The sequence below is a fragment of the Pinus tabuliformis genome, chromosome J (assembly GCF_031772625.1).
Source record: "Pinus tabuliformis cultivar Carrire ecotype Pingquan chromosome J, CPIR1, whole genome shotgun sequence".
Lineage (NCBI taxonomy): Eukaryota > Viridiplantae > Streptophyta > Pinopsida > Pinales > Pinaceae > Pinus > Pinus tabuliformis.
In genome coordinates, this window is record NC_142295.1 from 972,831,778 (window position 1) to 972,852,836 (window position 21,059).

General features: G+C 36.4%; 2 protein-coding genes across 2 annotated transcripts; both read right to left on the reverse strand.

The window, feature by feature from the left end:
- Nucleotides 1-1,987: 1,987 nt before the first annotated feature.
- LOC149230070 (EPIDERMAL PATTERNING FACTOR-like protein 5) lies at nucleotides 1,988-20,176 on the reverse strand. Its single transcript, XM_089381196.1, has 3 exons — nucleotides 20,104-20,176; nucleotides 19,920-19,990; nucleotides 1,988-2,224 (listed from the first exon to the last, which is right to left on the reverse strand). Exons 1-3 carry the CDS (start codon nucleotides 20,174-20,176, stop codon nucleotides 1,988-1,990), a joined length of 381 nt encoding a protein of 126 aa, XP_089237322.1.
- Nucleotides 17,092-19,716, reverse strand: LOC149230071 (protein argonaute 9-like). Its single transcript, XM_089376881.1, has 8 exons — nucleotides 19,629-19,716; nucleotides 19,403-19,469; nucleotides 18,238-18,301; nucleotides 18,007-18,115; nucleotides 17,727-17,800; nucleotides 17,516-17,610; nucleotides 17,386-17,417; nucleotides 17,092-17,273 (listed from the first exon to the last, which is right to left on the reverse strand). The coding sequence occupies exons 1-8, from the start codon at nucleotides 19,714-19,716 to the stop codon at nucleotides 17,092-17,094; spliced, it is 711 nt and encodes a 236-aa protein (XP_089233007.1).
- Nucleotides 20,177-21,059: the final 883 nt, after the last annotated feature.

Consider the following 21,059-nt stretch of genomic DNA (forward strand, 5'->3'; position numbering starts at 1 on the left):
AGGTGAGGGCATGTTAATTCTGCTCATGAGGAACGGCGCATTCAAGCCAAGCGAGGCAGCTCAGGACCCGATGTGCTCAAGGAGGATGGCTCATCGCCCTCTGCCCGCGGTGATCAAGGAGAATTCGCTATTAAATGGGAAAGCCCAGGCCGCTCATGAACAGAGCAAGCCTTTCAGTGCTGGCAATTGGCAAGAGGAGGTTCTGTCGGGCCGAATTAGGGCGGTAGATCAGAGTTTCAAAGACCTTGGGTTAGTAGCCATGCCGCGCGGTAGAGGGGTGCCGCGACGAGGTGGAAGATCAGGAATTCGGATTGCAAATGCTGTGGAAGAGCCGCATCCAATTACTCCTATGGCTGCTGTGCGTCCCGCGTCCTCCAGTTCTGAGCAGGAGTTTCTGGTTTTGAGGGATACATACCAGACATTCCGACTCAGAATTCCAAGAAGACTCATTGGGTCAGATGTGATTGTTAATTTCTCGGTCTATCTTTCGGAGGAGGCACCTGAAGACCCCTCCTCGACCTCCCCTGCCTCTGCAAGTATCCAAGGCAGCGACATTCTTCTAGGGGACATGAATGGCCTGGTTTATCGTGCCCCCCGTCCTCAGGAAGCAACAGCGCAGAGTGTCCAGCCTCAGCAAGACGCGTCTGTGCAAGAAATTATGCCGCCTATCAATTATGCTTTGGGCAAAGAAGAAGGCCATGACTCGGATGGACAGCTTCAGAATGGCGAGGAGCTCGTTATCTGGCTCGACTCACCCAGTCCGGAGAATGGGCAGCCACCAGCGTCGCCCAGCCATCCAGTTTAAGCCTCCTCGGGTGCTCTTCTCTAGTTTTGCAAAGTTGTTTATGTCTCTGATAGTATCTATTTCAGTTTTTTCTTTCAGTCCTAGTACTCAGCCTTACCATGGCTGCATGTTTCGGGTCAGTTCAGCAAGCTTGTCAAATGTTAAAGTCAATTATGTCAACAGTGTCTGTATTTTTGTATGTCCACACTCAAATTGTCTGCTGTCCAAGGAAATCCCAAATGGACAAGGTTTTGTAAATCTTTCTCAGCAGATTGATAGTCTATACCAGTTGCTACTGTTAGAGGACTGGCCTCGGCCTCCTCGGATGATGTAAACCATGTAAATATGTTTCTTTCCTTAATATAGAAGTAGACTTTACTGAGAAAAAAAAATAAAATCATTTACTTGTCATCACCCAATAATTCAAAACCTATTAAAATAATACTAAAATTTGAATTAGTATATTTAAATGAAAACCTTTATTTATCTTTAATAAATTGAAATTATTTACTCAAAAGAAATATTATTCCTGTAAAATATATCTTTACAAGTTTGGAAACATGTTGAAAATTATAATTGCCCATTAATTCAACCCCTATTAATATAATATTACCATATTTAAAAAAGTATTATTACCTTGTCATGATGTTTAATCATGAGCCAAAAACCCATTTAAAATCTTGAATTACTTATTTAACCATTATAAAACAATTGCATTAAACTCAACGTACAGTTCATAAAAATACCCTGGGCATTCAAATTTTGTCCATCCATTAAAATATGATGGTTTCAGAAATTGACCAGTTACTTAAAAGGCCACAATCAAATTCATTAGAGCGGAAGATTATGAATAAAAGTATATTAAGCAAAACGGTTAAGCAAAACTTCATTCATTCATTAATAGTATAAACTAAAATTCATTATTTCAGACATATAAATTTATGTAAGTAAAGGGACATGCATTCCATGGTCTCTGATTTCTGCAAAAGGTAGCGGTCAGTCTGACAGTTTTGCGAGCGGTCAAATACGAGGCGATTGGTAGTATGATGGGTTTTGCTTAAGCAAAACTTCATTCATTCATTAATAGTATAAACTAAAATTCATTATTTCAGACATATAAATTTATGTAAGTAAAGGGACATGCATTCCATGGTCTCTGATTTCTGCAAAAGGTAGCGGTCAGTCTGACAGTTTTGCGAGCGGTCAAATACGAGGCGATTGGTAGTATGATGGGTTAAAGATTTTGTTGCCGCATTCGCATTTCCACACCACGGGATAGTAACCGTCTCCAAGATTTGGATTGCACTGCAGTTTTGGAGTGACGGCGCACTGCACAGGCTTACAAGGATTGCACCCCTCGCATTTAGCAACGCAGGATGGTGGCGCAGAGCCAATATGCACCCCTGGCAATGCAACCTCGCTTCTAACCTCTCCCATCACCTGTAACATCCGTTTAATTGTACACCAATATCTTCAATCCAATCCAATACACATTTACATAATAGATTGTGTAACTAGCATTTGCACCTAATGTTGCAAAGGAAACGCCGTAAGGCATACACTGTGGAGGAATATTGAAATGTGAATGGGCATTTTTGAAAGCAAGGGTCGACGATAATGAGTTTCAATTGAGGAAGTCATGCCTAAAACCCTATTCGGGGGTTAAAGTGGCTATAAAATGGAATAAAAATTGTCATAAGTAGCCATTGAAGTTGTTTAAACACCTTTGTATCTGGATAAAGATTGCCTAGTTGAAGGTGAAGGTAAACAAATGAATCCAGGTGAACAGGTTGATGATAATGAGTTTCAATTGAGGAAGCCATGCCTAAAACCCTATTCGGGGGTTAAAGTGGCTATAAAATGGAATAAAAATAGTCATAAATAGCCATTGAAGTTGTTTAAACACCTTTGTATCTGGATAAAGATTGCCTAGTTGAAGGTGAAGGTAAACAAATGAATCCAAGTGAACAAAAACTGGGTATCCATATCGATTTGGATAGGGTTATTTAAGAAATCATTATTTAAATGAAAAATTTAATTAATATCAAGATATATTTAAAACATGTATTATATTCATTAAAATAAATTGATTTTTTTTTAAATATGTTAAAACCCATTGATAATGAATTGGTTGTAAAGACATAAACTATCAAAATAGTATTTCATCTTGAAACATCTTTTTTCAAGTTTCAGTTGGAAAATACAAGTAGTAAATTGTAACGGAAGAGGTTAGAGAAGAAATATAATATTATGAAGAACATTGTGGTTGTCATTCCATATTTGAAGTTGCATCGAAATTTGTTGGAGGCATCGAAGACCTGAAGAAGCAGTAATGAACCTGCAAAATGTATATTTTGTTAGGATTTGCAATATGTAAATTAAGTGTGGAAATTTATTTGTAATATTTTGCATGTGAGTTGTTTTAAAATGAAATTGGAATGAATGGAAATGAAGTTACAAGGGAGAGAAACAAGGCGCGGTCTAAAGTTTGGAGGGGAAATGAGATATGAAATCTTTTATAGGAATATGCCTATGTAATGATGTATGGAATCTAGATTGTACATAAAGGTGCATTGAATATATAGACATTATTACAAGCCCATTCAAACCCAAGTGTGACATCAACTTCAGATTCCCTAAACCCTCAGATGAGTTTGTGCTAATTATAGCCCATGTTGGATTGGTAATAAATCTAGGTTTTACTTGGATTGAACTTACTACTAAAATAACAGAGGTTTTGGTCTTTTGTGAATTAAAATTCATGCAATTTGAGTGTTTTTGCAACGTAATCTGCATTTCCTTTAACATTGTACATAAAAAAGGTTTGGTCTTTTATGAATTTAAAATTCATGCAATTTGAGTGTTTTTGCAAAGTAATCTGCATTTTCTTTAACATTGTACACAAAAAAGGTAGCTGCTCTATAACAAGCCTGGGAAAGATGTCCATGATTATTAAATAAAATGAGGTCAATATTCAATGTCATTGAATAATATTCTCAGTGTTAATAAATCTAAATATATGCTAGTTTATTTCATGAACGGAATAATCAGAGCTAAAAATAGTCACCAAGGGCTTGCAGACTACTTCCTCAATTTATCCTCTGCACTCTGACTTATTTGTAATGTAGCCTAGCATGTGAAGAGTGTGCTAGTTAGCAGAGTAGGGTAAAGTCTAAAAAAGGCTTAAATACTCGTTATCATCTCATTTCTCTAAACCCTCTCTCCCTTGCTTCTGCACTCCGTTCATTCAATATTTCAAGTATTCACTGCCTGTTATCTTCCTTAATCGCTTAATCCATTGAATTCAGTCCAAAACATAAATACCAATATGCCTACAACTATTGCTACTGATTCGAGGAGGAACATCCCCAAAAGAGGGCAGGTGAAGGCAGCCATCACCTCTTCCCTCGCCCAATCCATCAGATCAGTGTTAGGATCCCCTAAATCCTTCAACCACTCTGTTGTTTCCTCTTCCTCTTCTCTCCCGACTGCAAATCGTTTGAGAGCACAATGACTGACTTGCAGATCAAATGGGCTTGAGTTTCTTTCATTACAAATTCAGTGATGCAGAAATTAAATCATTATGGATGAAAGCATGGGATCCATAGATCTGTTTTCCAAATCATTTGCTCATTTCTCTAACTCTTTTCCCCAGATTTGAAGCCCTGCAACACCAATGGAGTTTGCTCTTTATGCTGTAGTGAGTCACCAAATATAAAGAGGGGAAATATTTTCTACTATAGCATCTTTTCCTAGTTGCAGTTGAAAAGCTCTGAAATACAAAGTTTGTTGATCAGAGATTTTGAGTTGAAATATATGGCACTTGATTCCCCTTGGCATGTGTAACTGATTTTGATCCATTAGTGGTGTTTATAAACTTCATCTATGTATTGGATTGATAGAAATACCCATTAACATGTAGAATAGACTTGAATCCTGTTTTTTACATCCAACAACTAAGAGTTTACTAATTCATCATGCTTTTGATCCATAAGTGAGTGGCTATAAACCTTAACTCTGCATTGAGTGATGATTCATTTGCATGAATGTGCTTTGAATGTGTGGCTAATTAGCATGAATGTTCTTTGAATGTGTGGTTAATCAAATATGAATCGTTTGCATGAATGTGCTTTGAATGTGTGGTTAATCAGATATGAATCGTTTGCATGAATGTGTGGTTAATCAGGTACTCAACACTCACTTTGAATGTGTTATTAATCATTTGAATGTGTGGATGCATGAATGTGCTTTGAATGTGTGGTTAATCAAATATGAATCGTTTACATGAATGTGTGGTTAATCAAGAACTCAACACTCACTTTGAATGTGTGGTTAATCATTTGAATGTGTGATTAATGAAATATAAATTGTTTGTATTTTGGTAGTGAATGTTAATGATTGAAGTTACATGTAGTTGAAGTTATTAAAAAGTGAAAATATTTTCTATTGTTTATCTTATAACTGTTTAAACTAGAAGTAACTGTTCACATAGTTGAAATTTGGAGGAGATTCTTTCATTTAGGTTAATGAAATGAAACTCTGAACAATTTATTTTGATTTAGGTTACTAATGGTCAAAAAATTATTTTGAGCTTATAATTGCTCACCTATATGATGCATTCATTTGGATTTAATTATACCATTTAGATTTATTGTGACCAAAATCTAATGTGAGTGTCAAATATGTAGGATGGAGAAAGTAGACGTTATGTGTATTCGCAACAGAGCCAAAATTCTGGGAACTGTAATTTGTGTGGGTGGAGCAATGGCTATGAGTTTCCTTCAAGGTCCTACTCTAGCCCAACTCTGGCCTCTGTGGGGACAATCAACATCAGTTTCCAACACTAATACAGTACACCTATTGGAAACCATTCTACACGAGGGAGATTCAGGCAACCAGATTAGAGGGTGTATTTACCTTATCTCAGCATTGATAATTTTATCCACTATCATGATATTGCAGGTCTCCCTACCACCTTGCATATTAAATTGATACCCAATTATAACCCTTTTCTGTATTTAGAAGTTTCAAAGCTCCCCACCCAATCAAATGTATGATTATAATTTCATGTGCAGGTTGAGACATTGAAGAAGTTTCCAACCACACTATCCCTTACATCAATTACTGCCATTCTAGGCTCCATCCAAACTACTCTCCTAATAGCCATTCTTGACAGGGGCATCATTCCAACATCATGGATACTAGATAGGGCTAATATTTTGACTGTGTTCACTGCAGTAAGTCTACATACATGAATGATGTTCTTCCTCAATTTTCCCAGCCATGAACAACTTAAATTTTTTTTAGGTGGTTAAGCTAATTTGTGGAAGATTAATTCAATTTGGCAGGGAATCATATTCAATGCAATGGCATTTCCATTACAGTTATGGTGTTTGCAGAAACGAGGGCCGGTATTCGTTACAGTATTCAACCCAGTGTCTACCGTGTGCTCAGCAATTTTATCATCTATAGTTATGGGAGACACACTGCGTCTGGGAAGGTGGGTGGTTTGTTATATTCTCAAATATTCAATTCGGTGGTTTTTTATATACTCCAATATTCAATTTGTGTTAGAGTGGTTCAGGTAAAATTAAACTTGATTAGATAAAGTTATTAGTTGTTCTTGGGCTAATGAGAATCTATGGTTTTGTCCATGGTATTCATATGGAGTATAATATATTCTTAAGTCTTCAATTTCTATTAGAGTGGTTCAAGTAAATTTGATTAGGTAAAGTCATCAGCTATTTTGGGGTTCATGAGAACCCATAATTTTGTCTATGGTATTCATGTGGAATATAGCCTGTTTAAAAACAGAAAGACTCCATAAGTGAAAGAAATTAACATGGAGGCTTTTGGCTTTTAAATAGGTTATATTCCACAGGAATATCATGGGCCAAACCACAGGTTGGAGCCAGAAAACTACTTATAACTCGACTAAATCAAGTTTACCAGAACTACCCTAACAATTTACATTAAATTTATTATTTCTTCTCTCATTTTGCCTACAAATTTACAAAATTAATTAACTGAAATGCTTGATTTTCCTACACTAGAACAGTTTGATGGGTGTGATTCTTATATTCATTGGTCTCTACCTTTTTCTGTGGGGCAAAAGCCAAGACGATGCTACCCAGATCAAAATATCTTCTGACGAAGAAGCAGATATAACCATCACAGCAGAAGGAGAAGAAAATCAGCACCCACCTCCTGCTTCTGAAGTAGTGGATTTGAAAACACCTTTACTACAGTAACATTCTTGACATTTTGTTGAAAAATTGCAATGTTTGTAATAAACACTTAGTCAGTTCGAACAAAGATGGCAACGCTCCCAACAAAAAGGGCTACCTAACATCAGAAGTTCCAAATTGCTCAGGCACACAATAGTACTAGGTAAATCTTTGATGTTTGTACGGAACAAATTTAAATTTTTCAAAGACGGTTGACTTCCAACCTGGGAAGGCAATAACTCCATTTGGAGGCAACCTGATAGATCTAAACATTCAAGAGTGGTGATATCTCCAAGTGTGGAAAGAGTAAAATTCAAACAATCACTCAAATGTAGATGTCTAAGTTGCAATAGATTTCCCTGAAAGCTTGGAAGCATTTCCAGACATTTACACCTAGAAAGATTGATGTATTGAATATTTTTTAAATTTTCGAAGGAACTTGGAAGCATCTTCAAACTTTTGCACAATGTCAGATTCATGGTTTGGAGATTTCTCAGATTTTGAAACAAATCTGGAAGCATCTTCAAACTTCCGCACAGTGTGAGATTGATATGTTGGAGAGTTGTTAGATTCCCAAAGGAATTTGGAATCATCTCCAAATTGCTGCACTTAGAAATATTGGCGTGTTGGAGATTTACCAAATTCCCAAAGGAATTTGGGAGCATTTTCAAACTTCCACAGTCTGTCAGATTGATGTGTTGAGGATTTGTTAGATTACTAAAAGAATCAGGAAGCATTTCCAAACTACTGCACTTGGACAGATGGAAGTATTCGAGCTTTTTTAGATTCCCAAATAAAATTGGAAGAAGTTGCAATTTCGGGCACCCTATGAGGGTTAGATATCTCAAGGAGCTCAAATAACAAAATTCTTCTGATAGCATTGCTACATCTGCGTATGTCAACAATCGCGGACAATTCAGTACAATCTTTTCTAGGTGCTTCAACGACCTTAATGACTATGGAAACTCGGAAAATGGATCTTCAATATTTAATTCCCATAAGTGGAGAGGTGCCTGCAATGTTAAGTACATTTCGATTATATAAGAAATTGAAAAGATAGGAGAATTATTGCTCTGCAAATTGCTGCATCTATATGTACGTACCTCAAATCGAGATTGCCACAATCTTTTCAATTCCCAACCGAACACTTTTAAAACTCTTAAATCGCACAATGGAATCCAAGAAGGCAGTGATGAGTAGATCAACACATTCCAATGAAGCCATATGAGTTTTGGTGACCACACCGAAGTCAAGATGCTTTCAAAGTTGCCTTCAACTTCAAGAAGTTGCAATTTCCTGATTCCGCAGACCTCTTGATTGTAACTTGTATTCAAGGGCAATTCTAATTCTGAATGGAACACTTCCTAATCTTCATCCTCCCCAATAAAGGTGTACCAAGGAGCCATCGCAAATCCGCGCACTTCTGTTATCACTTGTTTGTGGTTTGAAAACAATAAACTATTATTAACATAATGTGTGGCAGATTGTTTTGAATAAAAAATACCGAAAGTTCTTTAGACATTCAACAATTAGGATGGCTCAAACACTTATAGAGGATGATTGTTGCAAGAACTCATGAAGATGAAGATTCTTTATCGGTCGCCAAAGCAAACGTGATAATAATTCTGGACAATCCGCAATAGCTCTTCCCAAATCTATGAGGTGATCACGCATTCTTATTCTATTTTCATCGTCCAACTCGACAAGACACTTGTCGAGCAGATTTTGAAACCCTACCAAACCATTCCATCCCGAACCCCTCCATATTCTTACCCATGTATCCTTGTCTTTTCCTATCGAAAAATAGGCAATATCTAAAAATATTTGCCGCTACTCATGATTGAGAGAGTCGTAACTAATTTTAAGGCTCCTTTCTATCTATGTAGGTAATGTTTGGTGAAGTCCATTCAGTTGCTCTTCCCAGTAAAGTTTGTCATGTCCACAAACAAGCGACCCAAAAACTTTCAATGATAGAGGCAAACCATGGCATGCCTTTAAAAACCCATCTACAAGATTTTCAAATCTTGGTAGTGGATATGGCTGGAAAAAGGCATGCAAGCAAAACAACTCTTGGGAGTGTGCTATATTGAGGCCTGGTAACTGATAAATTGACGACTCTGCAATTCATGCACTTCTAAGGATATGCTTGACCCTAAACGTAACCAAAATCAAGCTCTTGGGGTGAAGGACATGCTTAATTGGCAAGAAAGGATCTAATTGATCCACACGACCTACATCATTTAATATTATGAGTGCCTCACAAGCTGAAAGATTCTTTTTAAGTATCTCCACGCCTTCTTCCCACCTCTCAATTTTGATATCTCTATCCTTCAAGTCCTTAATGAGTTTGCTTTATACATTGTTTAGAGACATTTTATTTGCATTTTTCCTCACATCAAATAGAAAGCAGGATCTATCATAATCTGACCTCTTACGATTAAAAAGTTCTTTGGCCAGCATTGTCTTTCCAATTCCACCGATGCCCACAGTCCCCACAACCTTGACCTCCACATGCTCACCATGATGCGGTCGCAGTGTCCCTTAAAAATCTTGTAACTTTTCCGCCAAACCAGTTGGATATTTTGCCACATCAAATGGCATTGCAACATTTTTCAACACGGCTTGCACAACCTTCTCCAATAGCTCCTCTTCGTGCTCCTCCAAGAGTCTCTCTTCGCCCTCGTCCCTGAATATTAATTAAGACAGTAAAGTAAGTAATGACAAAAGCATACTTGAGATGTGATGTAGCTTCAATGCAACAGATTTAGACCTAATATGGATCAAGATAGTGGATATCCTTACCCATTACCCTCCTGCAGTTCAAAGTCACTTATATTCGTGACATGATGAAGGGCGTTTCACCAAGTCTGGATAGTCTGCAAGTTGTACTGCTGCTTCTCTTCGTGGATACGTAGGGCTTTAGCATATGATCCATCTTTATCTTTGCCCATCCACCTGACCTCCGAGGGCTTCACTTTATAGAAGACCGGAAGAATAATAGCTTTGGACTCCACCACGACGACCAGCACATCCAGGCACCACCTGGATTCGGCATAGGTTGCAGATAAAATGGCTATATGGACAGAGGCTACTCAAACAACAGCTTCTATCTGAGATGTAATATTTTGTCCAGCCTGCAGTTCAGGCTTGTCGAGAAAGACTTGCAAGAGGCGACGGTATTTGTAACCACTAGACCAGTGCGCAAACTGTTTCAACAACTAATTTTTTGCAACCATTCTAATCTAATGGCTGAAATCTTTGCAATCGTCTTACATATAATCCTATGGCATATAAAGATGACAGGTAGGCAGAGAGAACTAGTTTTTTGTAACCATTCTAATCTAATGGCTGAAATCTTTGCAATCGTCTTACATATAATCCTATGGCATATAAAGATGACAGGTAGGCAGAGAAAGGAGTTTATTTCAGAGGGAAATGCTTTACGGCGTAATTAATTAATCGTCAATGGTAAAGGTGACATACAAGGTGACATACAGAAGGTGACATACCCATCCTCAGGTTTACCAATACGTCAAACAATATTTTCATATATTATTCAAATATCTGCGATTAATTTTACCAGGCTGACCATGACAATTCCCTCCGTCAGACACATTGACCATGACAATTCCCTCCGTCAAACACATTGAGAAAGGTCAAGCTTATTTACCATGCCCGATTGGGCTATATATACCCACTGTTAAATTTATATTAGAAAAATTTACTCCACATTTTTCTTCAACTAAAATTTTATTTCAGAGTGAAAAACTCGGACTCAATCATTTTAATAATGATCCAAAACATATTTATTTTTCCAATTTTACAATATTATTATTAATAGCAATTATTTCATTTTAATAATGATCCAAAACATATTTATTTTTCCAATTTTACAATATTATTATTAATAACAATTATTTGAGATCAAAAAGTTTGTCTCTTACAAAAAAAGATAATAAAAATTTCCACTTCTTTTACCTACTCAATCATTTTAATAATGATCCAAAACATATTTATTCTTCCAATTTTACAATATTATTATTAATAGCAATTACTTGAGATCCAAAATTTTTTCTCTTACAAAAAAGATAAAAATAAAACTTCCACTTCTTTTACCTACTTTAAATATACTGTTCCAAGATTATCATCTCCATCTTCTTACAATATTATTATTAATAGCAATTATTTGAGATCCAAAATTTTTTCTCTTACAAAAAAGATAAAAAGAAAACTTCCACTTCTTTTACCTACTTTAAATATACTGTTCCAAGATTATCATCTCCATCTTCTTATACAATAAGAACTTCAAACCAATATTCATTGGACCCTAGTTAACCTGGAAAGCAATATTAGAAAGCAATATTCATCCCTTCTGCCTGAGAAAAGTGTTTAATGCCAAACCAAAAGTTGTAACAGCTGATGAAAAATCCTTTATCTGTGCTATCTGTTTAATAGGCAGTAACCTGACAGATCACCGTCCACGTTCCACCTTGCCATTGTAGAGCGGGGAGTAAATCTGGACGCCCACACGCCTTGATAATGCAGCTGTCTAGTAAGTAGACGACCGCCCAAAGCGTGTCCTTCCAGGGAACCAGTCTGATAATGACACCACACAACCAGCAATTGTTCTCATAAGTCTCTACAGCGTCCCTAGCTGAGCAGTGCAGAGGGAACGCCATGTGTGAGGCACACGTCCTCCACCAGGAGCTTGAGTTACAATCTTGTCATAGCATACCTTGAGTTACAATCTTGTCATAGCATACCTTGCAAAGCCGACCCTCTTCGTTCTCACACACAAAAATATATCTCTTATATATAAATTTGACATTTAATTTAATTCTATTATTATTATTATAATATTTATATTTATTATCAATATATTTTTAATAATTTTATAAGTATTAATAAAATTAATTTTTTTTTATATTAAAAATATATAATAATTAAAATTATACTATATTCAATTTTGAAACTATAGGTACATTATCCTAAAAACATATATGTCGATAACAAATACAAAATGTTTTTCCTTCAACGTGGAAAGTAAGAGTTACATTATACCAAATATCATTGAATCAGTATGATGGGGTATTAGCTTTCATCATCCTTTTAACTTTTCACATCTATAAATTTTTTACATCTATAAATTGAGAGATATTAGCTTTTGTCAACTTTTTAAGTTATTACATCCATAATTGAGTGAAATTCCCTTTTTCATAGCATACCTTGAGTGAAATTCCCTTTTTCATAGCATACCTTGCAAAGCCGACCCTCTTCGTTCACGCTGACAATAAAAATGACCAAGCCATTCACAATGGGTTGTCTGGATTCAAACCATGCACGAAAACTCTCGGAGAGCCATTATGAAATCCTCAAACAATAATTTCACCAAATCGTCTTGAAAGATCTTCAGCAGCACCATACCCACTTGGAAAACAATTTTCACACCCTCGAAAAGAAAAACATCCCATATGTGGAAACGGAAAACCTGCAGAGAAAACTGTCAAGAACCAGCGGCTTGCGAGCATAGAAGGCAAAAGTCAAATAAGCATTTGTTGAGTAGAGGTAGACCGTCCAGGTATAGCCCTCTGCATGGAGTATTCGCTCCGCCTTTGAGCAGCACAACCATCACCCAAAACAGATTCTCCTCCATCACCCAAAACACATTTTCCTCAGACATGTACAGTAGAAGCACGCATGCTATGAAACTCATCCCCTGCGTATACCCCACCTCGCTGTCATACACCGCATATGCTTTCAACACATTGTGGAGAGACCTCTGCGCAAACTGGAAAATTAATAAGCCAGTCAGTTGAGCCGCAAGAGTCAGTTATGAGATAAGTCGGTTATTGAAAAGAAAAACATCCCATATACAAACAATTAGGGGAAATGGCACATCTACAGAAAAAACCGTCAAGAACCAGCTAGTTGCAAACATAGATGGCATGATCGTTTGCTCCTCAAAATGTTTCCTTAACTCTGGCAGGAACGCCGTAATATCATGGCCTATAATTGCAAGATGAATTCATCACTAAAATCACCATTTGTAGAATGAATAAACTATTTTATTAAATGTTTTATCATTTCAATAAGAAGTAGAATGATGGCCATGCAAGTGAGAGTTAGGTTAGCACAACTTGCATTTTTCAAACAATCCTCTAACTTATCAATATATATGTTAAAAAATATACAAGGCACATAACAACCTTACTTAACTACTATATTAATATTATTTTCTTTTAAATAACCCTCCATGTTCTTAAACTTAAATTAACTTTATATTACAAACTTAATGTAGTAACTCTCAACTAAGTGCAACGAGCTCCTTGAAGCTTCAAATAATAAGAATGGAAACTTGGATTAAGCTTCAAATAATAAGAATGGAAACTTGGATTTACAATAATTCCTGCACGTATTTTTTGGGCAATTTTGAAGGTTGGTTAGATTACGACATAAGAATTTGGTTTGGGATGGAAACCTTCAAAGAATTTGGTTTGGGGTGAGGCCTATGCCTTTGTATCAAATAACAATCTTGATTTATGTGGTTTAAACTAGTTTTTTGCCTACTTTGATTGTGAAGAGTTTACTAGTCAAAATTGTGATTTCAATGATTCCCTGACAGATTTACATTGTGAAAATAAACCGGAAAACTTTTCAAAAAGTCACACTTGTAGACAACTCGATATGGTTAGGGAGCTTTATAAGTGAGACCTTTTGGAGTTTCCCCCATTATTTTTCCGATTAAAAGAAAATTGCAATTAGAAGTCCTAGGGCACTTAGATTGTGAATAGTTCACCCCTCAAACTTGGAGTTCTATAAATGAGACTTTTTGGAGTTTCCCCAGACTCAGACTCAAACTCAAAAACTCTTAGGGCACTTAGATTGTGAAGAGTTCCCCTGTCAAACTTGTGATTTCAATGAATCTTGAGGGATTCAGATTGAAAAATAAACCTGAAAACCTTTTAAAAAGTCATACTTATAAACAACGTGGTATGGTTAAGGAGTTGTCTATAAGTGAGACGTTTTAGAGTTTTCAACAGATTTCTGACGGGAATAATCTTGATTTATATTGTTTAAACTGGATTTTTGATTGCATATATAAATTCAACACCCTCAAAAGCCCTTAAAACACTTCAGTTTGACTTTTTAATTACTCCACCAAAACAAGATTTCTAAGACTAATCAAAAACTGCAATCCTAGAACCAAAACCAACGAACATAATGACCCACATATACTTCTAAAACATTGTAGATATTTGGAAGTGTCGATTGCATTCCTTGGATTCAATGAGATTGCTTGCGGTGAGCAATCGCTCTTTGGATGCAGTCCTCCCTGTAGGAAATCGTACAACTCATTCTTCTTTCCAGAGGTGCATGGCTGTTGGTAGGAGATTCGCTATTTGGAGAGTTGAATGACTTTGAGTTCGGTTAGGTATCAATAGAGATCCTTCAATAGAGGAGAAGGTCCCAGAAAAGCACATATGATTTTGATTTTTATTTCTTTACGGATTGCTGCTGCCTCCTCATGATCACTCTCCTTCTGAATACTGACTTTATCCTCCTGATGTTGATACCACGCTGAGAAAGATGGTCATTCGTCCCTCTGGTATTGGACGCCTTTGAGAAAATAGATTTTAGAAATGCTTTACAAGCTTTCAGCTTGTGTGTGGGGAGTGTCAGTTGTGAGTGAGTAAATGCTGGCTATGAACGAATGCCGGTGGGAGTGTGATTGTTATAAGTTTCATTAACTCGTTGTAAGGACCAATGTCAGGGAGTCCTTGAGGTTGTGGTATAAGGTTAAGTGTGGAGGTTTACTCTTCTCAAGTGGGGTAGTGCAATTCAGGATAAGACTATGTCTACTAAAGCTGGCTCAAGTTATTTTTTTTAGTTAAAAAAAATAAGAGTAATATTAAGGGCATGAAATTTTAATTTTTGGTTAGAAACCTTAATTCCTGGCTATGACAATTATTCTGGAGTTTTGAATTTGGTGTCTGGAATAGATTTGCAAGTAGTCTCACTCGTGTTTTGGAGGTGTCACCCATATGCCCCATATGCCTCTAGTGTAGGAGGATACATGCAATATGAAAGCAAGTCCCATCACCAACTAGGGCCTATGGGGTTTTGGTGTTTGGAATGGATTTGCTAGTATGGGATTTTGGTGTTTGGAATGGATTTGCTAGTATGGGATTTTGGTGTTTGGAATGGATTCGCTAGTAATCTCACGAGACATCACACCAGTAGTCTAAGAGGATACAAACAATATAAAAAGAAAACTCATCACCAACTCCAGCTAAGAGGATATAAACAATATAAAATGAAATCTCATCAGCAACTCCAGCTTGTGGAAGTTTTGGTATTTAAAGTAAATAATCCCACCTGTATATTCTCACTCCAAAAAAATATGTGCTCAATACAGCAACAATATGTGCTCAATACAGTAACAATAGCCCAAAAAAAATAAAATTTGTTTCTATTTCAAATATTTTCGGTTTGAATCAGCGTATGCCTCCAATACCTTTTGTGTAAAAGAGCTCGTTTCTCTACCATCTGAATACGAAGCCGGGGGCATGGAAGGAAAGCGACTGGCCTTTATAAATGCGGGAGAACCAACGGAATCCAGCTCGATTGAGGCGGCCTAGACAGGTTTGAGTCCTCGGTGGGGTATATCAAACTCGAATTCTCTCGAAACCGCCGCATTATTCATATTCAGTCTTCTCTTGCTCACGCCATTAGAAACCATAGCCGAGCCAATTGTGAATTTATCAAAAATAAATTCAACGATCTCTTCATAATTCAATACCCCGAATGAGTCTCATGTCACCTCTTTCACCATTTGGAGTCCTTTCGATCACTTACTTATCTTTAATTTCCTCACACCTCTTGGAATACTCTATTCTGGCAGTTAGCAATGAGTACACCTCATTCCAACTAAGTAAAATATTTTCTACTTTGGCAGTTGGCAGTGAGTACTCAAATCTAACCCATTAATAAAAAATTTATTTACATGTACTCATTGCTATAAATTTTATCATTTCCTTATCTTCTTATAGTTATTTCTATCATTGCCTCATACCGGCATTGCTGTATGCAGGTAGTGAGAAACGGGAGATAAAAAAACGTAAGAGCACCGGGCAGTAACAAACGAAGAGAGAGCCAGACTTTCTATTGCTCTGTTCTATAATGCGAGTATGGATTTTGTTTAAAACAGCTAGATATGGGAAGAAGATAAAACTTCAGATAATGGGCTCTTAGTCAATTTATGGTCGAGATTTTTGGGTTTGTAACTATCCATCAATATTCTACTACCGACACGCGGAGCAGTAGTATTCTCTGAGTCTGAAACCTGATTCTTTGGTGCTCGACCAGGTCTTGGCGTGGGTAGTGAAAGTTCCGAAGCACGAGATCTGTTTCAAAACAGGGGAACGCAAACATTGAAAGCATTTTTATATAAAACATTCAGGATCCATCCTTAGAGACGCATAAGAAAATTTATCAAATATGTGAGTTAAAGCAAAAGGATTTAACCCACAGACATCATCAATCACAATAAAACCCAAAATTTTACCTGATGTTATCCTTGATCAGTCTCTGCCTCGCAAGGAATCTCGCAATGGGGGCGTGAGCGCTATGGTAATGGCCCCTGCAAAAGAAACAACACCTTATTACACAACCAGCGCAAAGGCTCCTCCACCAAATTTTAAAAGTTTAACAGCTCTGAAGCTTTCCTTTCATGAGTTTTTCCCTGTGCATTTTTCATTAGTTTCCCCTGAATTTTCACCGAGAAGCTCCTTGGAGTGACCTTAATGATCCCAAGCCGGCCTTCCAGTTATACCTCTAACTACCAATCTATAACTACCTTCAGCGATCCGATGGAGGAAAATACTTTAATCCTCTAACACACAGTATGGACGGCTCCCAAAAGTACACGGTGTCACCTGGGAAAGTTGTTTTCAAAGAACAACGCCTTACGGCGTAAAATGCATTCTCCTCAGACATTTACAGCAATGGAGTATTCGCTCCGCCTTTAAGCAACACAACCATCACCCAAAATGCATTCTCCTCGGACATGTACAGCCTGACTCAGCAAAAGAACATTGTGTGGCAAATGTTTTCGTGCAGAGCAGGGAGCTCAGGGACATGTCCTCCAGATGCAACTGACCCTTCACCTCTTCCTGATCGGGAAGCTGTTTCCGAAAGCTCAACTGCCTTCAGGAGTTGTTGCATTTGGGTTGCAGCTAGATGTGCATGATTTATTGGGGCAACTGCATATCATCAAACACATAAATGATGATCAGATAAGATAAAAATTTGACCGATGGCATTTCCGTTGCAAACTAACAACAATTACAGTTCTTTTGAAGATTAACAATTTACCTGAAGATATTGCCGTTGTACTCTTTTGATACCTGCAACGAAACAAATACATAGTTGAAGAGTCAAAAGACAAAACCTCAATATTATTGGGTTGTAACATGAATTAAAACCATCAAGGATTGTTTCTTACACATAAGATAATACGTGCACCATACTCTGAATATCGTCCACACTGAAACTATTCTCATCTAGTAAAACGTGGTAACGAGTAGGCCGTGAAGTTCCCTACAACAGATAGTCATTCAATAAAATGTTAGGAAATTTCAACTTCCCAGGTTTGCATACCACTAGTAAAGTTATGTTTAATTAATTACAGTATAACCATATCAAAGTATTCTTACCACTGCGCCATTTTGAGGACACAAGTAGAAATCAAAGCGTCTAGGATGACAAATCTGAGTATCTACAATAGTCCCTGCATCCAAAGGGAAAATAACTTACACCTCTTTTCTTTTTGAAAATGCATAGGAGAGCATCAAGTTTTCACATTAAGGTCAATTCTTAGGAGGTTTTGAAGTCATTGGCATTCTGGTCAATGGGTCACAGCATAATTCAGATATGATGATGGATTTTAACAATGTCGTATTTTATCCATATGATAAGATTTATAAAGAATATAACCTGGCTGCACATTGCCTTGACCAGTTGGGAACAACTTTGTGTGGTGATTCTTCTGCGCAACAATCAATGTAACTTTGGGTCTATAACCGTCCTCTATATCATTACAGGCCTAGTGGATCAATAACCATTCACAACTTTAGATTGAATAATGTTAAACACATAAGAAACCATATGAGAACTGTCAACCTGAAATTACAAACCGAACGAACTAGGAAATAAGGCTAGGATAACCTTGAGTATAGCTCGCAACTCAACATTCAAGACCTGCTCAAATTGTGTTTCACTAACTCCGTCTCTGCAATATTGAACTCATTAGTGACTCCAAAATATTCAAAATATCAAAAGGTTGGAAAATTAGATCAAAGCATTTCAAACATAGCTAAACATAAATATACATCACATCACAAGGAAACTATAATTAAGGTTAACTTTCAACATTGAAACTTGGGGGTAATTCGTTAATTGATGGTAGTGATCCTTGTTCTGATGTGGATTAAATGAATAAAATCCATATGAACTTTTCTAAACAATTGACAAACCATTTCAACAACCTATGTCCAAGAATTCTGGAATAAGAATATGGAAGTTGACATGTAAGCGTAACAATATTCATTTCCATTAATTTACATTAACAACAAATAAGTTTTACTTAATTGGCCTACCAAATTTGTAAATACAAAATGACAGCATTGCTTGCTGAGTTTCTCACATCATAGCGAAAAGAAGTAGAAACAAATGGCAGCACTAAACGAAATAACCTGAACCTCTTTTGCCTTAGTAAACAGTTTTCGTTTATATAATGCATTAGCTTCAACTCACAAAAATGGGCGACAAAGCTATGAAGTAAAAACAAATGGCAGCACTAAACGAAATAACCTGAACCTCTTTTGCCTTAGTAAACAGTTTTCGTTTATATAATGCATTAGCTTCAACTCACAAAAATGGGCGACAAAAGCAATATTACATTATGTAGATAAGATAAGATAAGATAATTCATCTAAAGTTAAACTAGCCTATTATCTTTAGTCCACATAGCAACAGATAAAGAAAGAAAGCCCTGCATTTTAATAACTACTACTCACATTGATGCATGCTTTAGTCCACAAAGCAACAGATAAAGAAAGAAAGCCCTGCATTTTAATAACTACTACTCACATTGATGCATGATTTAGTCCACAAAGCAACAGATAAAGAAAGGAAGCCCTGCATTTTAATAACTACTACTCACATGTGATGCGTGCTTTAGTCCACAAAGCAACAGATAAAGAAAGAAATAACTACTACACACATTGATGCATGCTGCCAAAGAGGTCAATCTCCTCACGCTATACAGTTAAAATTAATAAACAAACAACACAAAAAAGAACAAAATATACCTCTCACATTGTCTGTATACCTGAAAATGATCATTTGTTGAGGTTTTCTTTCTACTTCTGGTGGAGGCTTGCAGTTGCTGTGGAAATCTAAAAGTGTAAAACGCCCATTCCAAGAATAATTGTTGGTATCTCGGATATCTTAGGCATTCTATGCTCATATTCCACAACTAAAGCAGAGTTGAGCCCACCAAGCTGAGACAAAACGATTTGTTCAAAAATTCAATCACATAAGAGCAAGGGACTTGCCTGAAAATGAAAGGGCAGATCTAACCTGCAGACGCACGCCTGCTATGAAACTCATCCCCTTCGTATACCCCACCTCACTGTCATACATCCCTTCGTATACCCCACGGAGATCAACGGTAGTAAAGTTTTTAATCGTCTAACACTATATCTAATGGTGAATAACCAAGACAGCGCGGATCACAGGAGAGTTCATTTCAAATGGAAACGCCTTACGGCGTAAGAAACGCCTTACGGCGTAAATATTAATATCAAAGATTACGGAAAAACATGGATTCAGAAACGAAATATTACAAAGAATGCAGGGCCACCACGTTCCGACGAAGACGTGGTCTGTTTATCACTAATTTCTCTCCCAGCGATCTCTGCATTATCAAAAGGGTTACTGTATCATATTACTGTTTTTGCAAGCATGTGAGAAAATATTCTGTGCAAGAAAAATTGAATACCTAATCAATAATTTATGTAAAGTACGCACCCCTAAAGCTCAATAATATTAAAACAGAAACGAGGATCTTCATTCTGGCACAACGTGAAAATCCAGCTTCCATAACCGCGTGTTTTTCTATATCTCAGCAGACTCCTCTTTGAACAACGTGCCCCCCAGCAGAAATCTCTTTGAATAACGTACTCTCCCCAGCAGAATCTCTTTGTATAATGTATTCTCCCAATATCGTATATATTGAATCTCAAGAGTTAATAATAAAAGGAAAAGGAAAGCATAAAAACAAAAAAGCTACGAAGTAATAAAAGGAAAAGGAAAGCATAAAAACAAAAATAACGTATAAAGCTTATGGCCAAGTCATATTGAGCCTTTTCTATAAAAGAAAAAAGAAAAACAAAAATAAAAGAAAAAAGAAAAACAACATAGAAACCGTTTCTATAACGCAAATCAGTATGGATAATTTCTAATTTCTATTATTTTGGGAAAAAAGGTTATTTATATTTATACGATAATTTATTATTAATTTTGAAAAACGTTATTAATATTTTTTAGGTTTTTTTTCGTTAGAATAAAAAGCAAATTAACGAGTATTCTGACAATAGGAAAAAAATAAAATAAAACATAAAGCAAATTAAAAAAATAATAATACATAAACATGTAATCCAAATTAGTAATGATCATTTACTAAAAAACAAGTTATCAAGACATTTCTTTCTTCAAAGAACTCCTATGAATGCTTTTAAACATTTCCAATTCATTCCCATAGTATCCCTATTTTGGATACTAAGAGAATATTGATATTTATTAGATTATCACCTATGGAATACATACAATAGCTAAAACTAGCTCAAATTAGAGTACTCATAGATATACATTTTAAGCCTCTTTCACTCATAAAATATCCTCCCCAAATTCAACAACTGATCTAGTTGATCATGCTCAAATTACAAATTTTTACTTTTCCTTTTTGGTCAAGTGAAGCACTACAA

Coding starts and splice junctions, on each gene's coding strand:
- LOC149230070 (XM_089381196.1), bottom strand. CDS start 20,176: ATGGAAGCTGGATTTTCACGTTGTGCCAGAATGAAGATCCTCGTTTCT. Junction 19,991..20,103: donor AATATTATTGAGCTTTAGGG/GTGCGTACTTTA, acceptor TTGATAATGCAG/AGATCGCTGGGAGAGAAATT. Junction 2,225..19,919: donor GTGGTGGCCCTGCATTCTTT/GTAATATTTCGT, acceptor CGGATGTTACAG/GTGATGGGAGAGGTTAGAAG.
- LOC149230071 (XM_089376881.1), bottom strand. CDS start 19,716: ATGTATGACAGTGAGGTGGGGTATACGAAGGGGATGAGTTTCATAGCA. Junction 18,302..19,402: donor CAACAAATGATCATTTTCAG/GTATACAGACAA, acceptor TCAATATTGCAG/AGACGGAGTTAGTGAAACAC. Junction 17,611..17,726: donor GTCCTCAAAATGGCGCAGTG/GTAAGAATACTT, acceptor TATCTGTTGTAG/GGAACTTCACGGCCTACTCG.